Source organism: Phoenix dactylifera, chromosome 3 (assembly GCF_051530095.1).
Source record: "Phoenix dactylifera cultivar Ajwa chromosome 3, Ajwa_hap1_PhDact_Kaust_v1.1, whole genome shotgun sequence".
NCBI lineage: Eukaryota > Viridiplantae > Streptophyta > Magnoliopsida > Arecales > Arecaceae > Phoenix > Phoenix dactylifera.
Window position 1 is genome coordinate 38,010,359 of NC_143192.1, and position 8,513 is coordinate 38,018,871.

The following is an 8,513-nucleotide window of genomic DNA, read 5'->3' on the forward strand; positions in this document are numbered from 1 at the left end:
AGGAGATGGAAATGGTAAGATTGAAGTCACCGCACGGAAACATAATCCGACCGATTCAAGATTCGATACGGAATCCGATTCCGGATGCCCCCGCACGAGGTGTACCTGCGATCTAAAAAACTATATTAAATCACTGCACTAGAAACTCTGGTACCTAAGTATGCATAAAACTTTCTATGTCGGGGCAAGCTTCATCGAACGAATCGACAAGGAAACATTTGGAGTAATTGACGGCAGATACGGATCCCGCATACAAACTTCCATCAACGCGTAGTAGCCGACAGCGAATAGAAACAAAAACTGGACGGCAAGCCTGTAGCGGTACCGTCGTGTCCCTGTCTCCCCTCGCCGTCCGGTCCAAACCAAAAATGTTTCCGCATAAAAATTTCATATGCGCTCTCTTGATCTGCCGTCCAATTGCTCCCGGCTCAACTCATCAACGGTCATATATCAAAACAGAAGCCCATGGTTTGGGAAACTTCATTTATATTCTATGCGGATTGTCCGTACATGAAAACCAAGACAGCGGCCTATTTCCTTCCCCGAGAAACTCCGATGCTGTACTTTTCGCCTTCCGACGGCGTTATCTTCGCACGATTTACGAAGCATCACTCCAAAAAAGGTACCGTCACCCCCTCCCAAGTACTGGCCCCCGATTTCCCGTCACCGATCTTGTCCAGAGGGAGCGATGATGGCGGGCGGCGGGTCCTCCTCCGGCTCGCTGTCGACGGTGTCGAAGGGGCCTCCACCGCCGCCGGAGGCGGAGGAGGACGCGGTGGAGAAAGACTACGTAGGGCTGTCGGAGGAGAGCTCCTCGTGTTACCCCGGCGGCAAAGGCGACGACGGCGAAACGGAGGAGAAGGAGGATGAGGAGCTGGAGCTGGGGCTGAGCCTGGGGGCCAAGAAGGCCAACGCCGGCGCGAGCAGGGGAAGGGCGCCGCGGCGGGAGTACTGTAGGATTCTCACCGCCGAGGACTTCCCGTCGCTGGTCTCGCGCGCTTCGCCGCTGTCTTCCTCCTCCTCTGTTTCATCTTCTTCGGCGACGCTTGGCGGCGGCGGCGGCGGCGGCGGCGCTGGGTCTAGGAGGGTTGCGGTCTCCGGTGCCCCGGATGCCGTTGGGTCCACTAATCCACCACCAAGGTGAGGGTTAAGGGGTTTTCCTCCTTTTTCTTTTGTTTGTTTAATTTCTTCCCTTCTTTACCATTTGGAGGGGAATTTTCATAGGTTTTTTATGTCAAATTCGCAATCTCTCTTGGAGTAATGCTTTTCTTTTTATTTATTTGTTATCATATTAATATTTTGGGTTTTCTATTTTTTCCAAGGTACGTTTGGCGGTATGATTTCTTTATTTTTCTTAGTAGTTAATTTATTTATGTGAATGTGGCTGGCCTCTTTGATTGTCAATGGAGTGTTTATAATTTTGGTTTTGATGCTAAGGTTCTTTTATTTGAGATCCCTTTTATATACACTGTACACACACACACATATATATACATATACGTATATACGCGTGCAAATATATGTGTGTGTGTGTGTGTGTGTGTGTGTGTGTGTATGTATGTATGTCTATGTATATGTATGTGTGTAGAGGGATAGATAGATAGATCTGTTTTTATATATTTAGTGCTATACTCTTCTTCATCATTGAGGTAGAGTTATTCTGATCTTGTTTCATTTCTATCTTTTAACATATCTCATTTCTCTTTTGGATTGGTATTTGTTCATATGGTAACAAAGATATGGCTCGAAATATTTCAGTTAGGGGTGGTGTTCTTTTGTATATGATGTTTATTTCATAAACATAAAACGTCTTTCTTTTCTTTTGCAACTTTTTCCGTGTTATTGGTTATTGATTCTCTTCTACCAGTTGATGGTTTCATCCTTTAATCTTTTCCATGTTTCCAATTTGCCACAGCCAGGTGGTTGTGGGAGGATTATATGACTAGTTGCAAATCTGTCCGGTATTATTTTGTGTTAGCGATTAACTAAACTTGAAAGCTTACGTGCTATTTTGCTTACAAGATTTGGTGTTCTCTATATAATACCATTCCTCCATTTCTTTAATTGCCTTACGTGAGTTGTGAATTGTTCAAGTCAACTATGTTCCTTGGGTATAGTTTTGTGTGTTTTATAAGGTGAAGTGTAATGAAATAATGAGAAACAGAAAACAACAGTCAGAATACTTTGTAAAAAGGACAAGAGGCAGAGAAAGAAAAAAAGACACAGACATTCTACTTAGATTATCTGCATAGAATAGGGAGGGAAGAGGACATGTATATCTTGAAGACATTGCATGCAGAAATTCTGAGATAGATGGCCAAATGTGTAGATCTCCTCCTTTTCACAGTTTAAAAAGAAGATAAAAAACATAGAAAAGAACATAGGATTTTCTCAAAAAAAAAAAAAATAGAAGAAAAAAAAAATCTTCTCCTAAGACACCTCTGTTTCTATTGAAGTGCCACATTCTTAGGTTTCTTTTTCTCTTAATTGGTGTGCATAAACATTTTCGATAAATAGAAGCACAACCATGGCTTTTGGCTTAGGTGATGACTGAGGTGTGTGGCTGGTCCCCCATGTACTTAGAAAAAATATGCTAATATTTGTTAGTGACGAAAAGTTCTAAAATTTTTAAGGAGCATGGGTCAATTGCACCCCTTTGCCTATAGCTTTGCCATGGTGGTGTTCGAGTCAGTGGATTTACTGTTTAAGTGAGGGCTAGGTGAAGTTTTGAACTTCATATGCATTCTCCTCTTGAATTATATCAATTTTAAGGCTGCAAATTGGTCGGATTGATCCGTGACCCGATTCGACCTGACCCACTTAGATCCGAACCCTCGTGTTAAATAACCCGTGGGGCTGGGTCGGATTCTAAGATTAGACCCATTTCATTTTTCGGACTAGGTCTAGGTTTACTAAATTCGAACCTGATCCGATCCATCTGATTTTTGGAAAAAAATTTAGATTTCTAATCCTATGACTCGGCCCAACCCAAATTCGGAAAACCCATTAGGCCCATGACTTGTTCGCGCGACCCGTCCGTGCGCCGCGAGGCCCGCGACCCGTCCTTGAGCCATGACCAGCTCGCTCTCAAACCTCAGTTTTTTTCAATTCCCAAATCGCAAATACCTAAGATTGAAATCCCCCATTCTTTCACATCGGCCATCTCTCTTTCTCTCTCGTTAGGGCTCTCTCTCCCATCAATGGTCGGCTATCGCGACCATGACTACTCTCCGTCCCCAGACATGACTATTCCTCAATCCTCCCAGACCATTGGCCATTAACCGTCCGTGAGCGTGGCCGTCCCCGAGCGTCTCCCATCACAATTGATCTCCACCTTAGTTCGTGCAGCGAATCGGTCTCTTCAGCGTCGCTCGGTGACTTCGGCGTTCGGCGACTTGGCGTATTCGTCCTGACTCTCGAGGTATCCCCCTCCTCCGAAACTCTAGAACTGCATCTTGCCTCACATCTCCATCCTCCCTTCTTTCTCTAGATAATGCAATACCACTCTCATGATCACTTTATGACTATTAGAATAGTTTTCTCAGAACTATTCCTTCTGTTTTTCAGCTACGACTTTTTGAAATGACTAGATCGATAAGTTCAGGCTCCAGAGTAGGGTTCCCCGGACTTCTCTTGTTGTATCATTTAGCCCAGAACTTTTTCAAGTTGCTCTCCGAGGCGGTATTTATTTTACAGTAAGAATTAGTATAACCTTGCTTTTTTTTCTTTGATGATAAGGGAGGTTTAAGAAACACCCAGCTTTTATTAATAAACCAAAATTATTTAGAAGATAACTATGTACAAAATAAGCAATGGAAACACATAAAAAACAAGGCTCCTTAATGCAGAGATCAGACAAAGTAGTCCAAAAATAAATCACACCTGAGACCACATGGGATTAAAAGGATTCTCCTCAGTAACTACACCGCTCTCTAAGGCTCATCTCATAGTGGTAGAACATCTAGGTTGCTGTGAATAAAATCTTACCCACAGGCCATAGCAGGAACTTAAAAAGCAATAGATGTAAGAGTATGATGATAGGGCTGGGTCAACAATCCCAAAAAGTACATGGATTTTGTGTTCCACTTTATGTGTTTTATGGTATTCATCACCTACCAAATCATCACGCAGTTTACTCACTTTACCAATCCAAAAGCCGACTGCTTAGTTTACCAAAAATTGGTGATTGGTTTAGATAGAAATCCTAGAATGCCACTTAAAAACCCGGACCCAATCCGGACCCGACTTTTTTGGGTTGGGACCGAGTTATACATGGACCTGACTCTACCTGACCTGACTCGAATGACCTGTTGGGTCAAAAATTGTAGTCGTGGACCCGACCCGACCCGACTTGAACTTCTATTGGATTGGGTCTGGGTCTGGGTCCTAGGACCCAAACAAGGAACTGGGTTGGGTCGGGGTCCCTCATGACCCTGTCCGACCCGACTCATTTGCACTCCTTATTAGCTTATTGCATGTCACTATCTCTCTAATATCAGACTTAGACCCTACCCTTTGGAAAGAGACCACTAGGGCCACCATATTAGCTGTAACATCTGGTTTGGATCATTGAGTATTTACTAGGGTGCCATTCTTGGTTTTGGGCCTTAGGGCTTTTCTAGTGCTAAAGCTAGAACTTAAAGATGAGGTTTGGAAGATATGAAGGCAAGTTTGAAGGCTCTGTTTCGATTTCAGTTGGGCTCACTAGGTTTCTCTTTCAACCATTTCTGTGATTTCAGTAGTTTCAATTCAAATTTTGAGTTTCAACCATGCAGATTTAGAAAAAAAAAAAAAGGTGAAAATAGTGAGGAAAAGTAAGGAAAGTAAAATGAACCAATGGAACATACATCACATGATCTTGAAGTATGTTATATTTTTTGTAAGCTCTGGATTTATAGCTCCTATAGTTCCAGGCTAAATGCCCACCTGCGTAGCAGCCCCTACTGGGGGATATGGTCTTGACTCTTGAGTATTGAGTCATTGTCACATATTTGTTAAGCTATTTTGACATTTTTGGACTATTTTTGCAACTTACTAAATACATCCAAATTGTTACCTCATGAATAGTAAACATTGCCAACGTCACACACAAGAACCCTTGGACTTGAGGTTAAGGAAGTTTGGTTTTGATGAGCACCCCCATGCACACATGCAGAGATTTCCATTTTTTAGGTATGGATTGGCCTAAAACCAAACACAACCACTAATGTTTTGGCTTTAATTGGTAGCTTTCTACACCCAAATCAAGATTCCAGATCAGGTTTGGATTGAGTTAGCAAGAAGCTGTCAGTCCCCATGTGACACATAGTAACTGATATAATCCTTGGATCTGGATTAATGTTTCAAATTGTTTAGATCCTATGATAACCATTATAGTAGCCCTAAATCAATTCCTTCTAACCAGTGTGGCACGGGATCCTCCTCTCCTGTTTCTCCTCTTAGGTCCTCACACTCTCTTCTTCTTAGTTTGGGTGTTTAGAAAAACTCCCAAAATAACCCAACTCCTCCACAACCAAGATCCCTGCGTAATGTTAAGTTCCCAAGTCCCATCCTGTCATTGCCTTTTTTCTTCCTTGGCAACAGTGGTGCTCATGGGGCCAGGGTTTATAATGATGGCAATGACTTTGGTAATCTAAAGGATGGTTGCACTCTTACTCATTCTGGCATCCAGATTCATAAGCCTCTCTTGTAAACATTAATACCTCCCTCACTCCCTATTTATTTTTCGCTCTCCCCTCTTCCCCCTAAGGGCTCGTTTGGTTCGCGGGAAGTATTTTCCCTCCTAGGAATCTGATTCCTGGGAATCAGATTCCTAGGAAGAGGATACCTAGGAAAGTACTTTTGACATGTTTGGTTAACCATGGGAAAGTGACTAATTTCCAAAGTGCTTATGTTTGGTTGACCATCCACTTTCCTAGGAAAGTTATGTATAATTCCTATTATGCCCTTAATAAAAATTTGGTCTTTAATGCCTCTTTAATGCTTCTTTAATGCTGAAGGGTCTTTTTGGAAAAAAATAAAAAAGGAGTGATTCCCACCTCATGGGAAAGTAACTTTCCCATGTTTCTCATGGGAAAGACTTTCTCATGAAATGTGGGAATTATATTCCCATGGGAATACAACTTTCCCATCTCTCTCCTTTGAAAACTCCAACCAAACAAGAGGCATTTTATTACTTTCCCGTTGACCACACTTTCCCCCCTCATTTTCCTGCGAACCAAACGAGCCCTAAGAGTTTTGTTGGAAGAGGGGAAGATCAAGCTCATATCCTTTGTTAGGCTTCTTCTCAAACATGAAGTAGGGGCATAATTTCAAGCTAAGCAAGCTGAGTTCACACAGTTTCGATCTGAGCTAGCAAAGCTCCCAAGTTTTTTAGCTAAGCAAGCTTAAGTCAAGTTAACCTGAAACTATATGAACTGAGCTTGAGCATGTCTAAATCAAGCTGGCCCCAGCTCGCTTGTGTTTGGCTCGTTTACATTCCTAGGTGCATATCTTGGTTTGTTAAGCATTAGAATCCATGACTTGGGATGCATGGAAGTGGATATATATTGATATAAGAGATGAGTTGCAATTAGGATTTTGTACAAAGATTTAAAGCATTAGTGGAAATTTCCATAACCGGATGGATGAAGATATAGTACAGCTGAAGCTGTTCTTATCATATTATGGTCTAGATTCCTGTACATTCTTTTCTTAAATGACTTCTACTTTCACTTCATATTTCCAAATGAAGGTGTTTTTGTTTTTCTATTATTGAAATTTCATTCTATTCTTATGTTATATTTCTCTCTTTTTCTGACTGGTGATCTAATTATTTATGTTATTTAATTTTTTTCTTACAGCAGTCAGATGGTGGTGGGATGGCCACCAATTAGAGCATACAGGATGAATAGCTTAGTTAACCAATCCAAAGATAATACATACTCAAATGCTGCAGTCACCACATCCCACAAGAAGACTAATGAAAGCAGCAACAACCATCCAAAAGAAGTAATTGCTAGGGAACTTGAAAAGAAAAGGGGGCTTGTTGGGAAATCTCCCTTTGTTAAGGTGAAAATGGATGGGGATCCCATTGGGAGGAAGGTTGATCTCAATGCCCACAGCTCCTATGAGACCCTTGCAGTAGCACTTGAGGCCATGTTCCACAAATCAACAGCAGGACTTGGTGCTTTCACATGTGAGTTCCTCCATCCTACATTTTCTGTGTTGTCTATAGATGTGTTGGCTGATAATCTTTAGATGGGACAAGTAATTAATTTAGTCACTATGGATGGTGGTAGATGTCTCAAGAACCTCAAAGTTGCTTGATGGCTCCTCCGAGTTTGCACTAACGTATGAGGACAAGGACGGAGACTGGATGTTGGTTGGAGATGTTCCATGGGGGTATGCATGCTTTCCATGATACTTATATACAGATGTTAGTATGAACAGTAGCAGCTGACTAACTTGCTAAATTTGTTCTAGTTCGCTTATATATAAAAAAAAAAAATCATGGCTATCACTTTTTAGTGAGATAGTATAATTGTGCGTTAGAGTCATTTAAATAAAGTAATTGCTCAACTTGGACAGAAATACTAATATATTTTATGTTACATTTCCTATTCTAACATGCCAATCTTACCTATCTACTTTCAAATTTGTGGTTGCAACAGAATGTTTTTAAGCACTGTCAAGAGACTTAGGATCATGAGGACATCTGACAGCAATGGGCTTGGTAAGTCGCATCTTTAGTCAAACTTGAATATGGAAATGTCAGATGCAACTCTTTTATAACTAAAACGACCATCATATATATTCATTCAGACCATGGTACTACAAACCCAAACGAGCCTTTTCTTATCAGCTTGATATCACCCAAAGACTGTTAACCATGATTATGCATGTAAGATATTGGAGCCTTGTTTTGGGATATTGATGCTTTGGCTTCTCTGACGGAAAGTTCCATGAATCTGGTGGCACTTGTCATTTGAATTTGCATGGTTTTGTTGTAGAATATGTCTTAAATTTTGGGGCACATACTGTATCTAATTGACAGCTCAAGGAAAGAAAAAAAAACGGAGAGAAACATATTGTAATTTATCTTCAATATGTTTACTTATATTCACCTCTCTGCAGCGCCAAGGCTTCATTCTTCCGAGTCTGGTAGTAGGCTATGAAATGTTGCCTAGCATTTTTTCCAAGGCATTCAGCACTTGAAGACCGTAGGCAAAAGGTGTAAGAATACAGATTTTTTTCCCCTTTGTGGTGGGTGGGTGTATTGGTGGAGGGATGAGTTTTGGGGGCCTCGGGGGTTGCTCAATTCTACAACTGTTATTTGTTTCATTTTGTTCTTTAATCCCCCCTTTTTTTTGGTTTTGCGTTTACGGGTGGTGGTTGTGGTGGTGGAATTGGTGGAGATGAATGTTTGAGTTCTCTTTTGTTGGGTGGTTTGCATGTTATGGCATCATGTTTATTATCTACTACGTTGCTACAAGTATGCTTAATACATGAACTCATGCTTCCAATACTGAAAA

The 8,513-nt window shown here is 41.4% G+C and overlaps 1 protein-coding gene across 3 annotated transcripts; it reads left to right on the forward strand.

The window, feature by feature from the left end:
- Nucleotides 1-524: 524 nt before the first annotated feature.
- On the forward strand, nucleotides 525-8,513 carry LOC103717738 (auxin-responsive protein IAA13-like). Of its 3 annotated transcripts, none has more exons than XM_008806231.6 (5): nucleotides 525-1,140; nucleotides 6,843-7,177; nucleotides 7,281-7,383; nucleotides 7,653-7,714; nucleotides 8,116-8,513. In XM_008806231.6, the coding sequence occupies exons 1-5, from the start codon at nucleotides 689-691 to the stop codon at nucleotides 8,154-8,156; spliced, it is 993 nt and encodes a 330-aa protein (XP_008804453.3). In that variant the 5' UTR covers nucleotides 525-688; the 3' UTR covers nucleotides 8,157-8,513. The 3 variants fall into 3 exon arrangements, with proteins under 3 accessions (XP_008804453.3, XP_088574370.2, XP_088574371.2); XM_088718244.2 differs by having other exon boundaries at nucleotides 560-1,140; nucleotides 6,846-7,177; XM_088718245.2 differs by lacking the exon at nucleotides 8,116-8,513 and having other exon boundaries at nucleotides 560-1,140; nucleotides 6,846-7,177; nucleotides 7,653-7,932.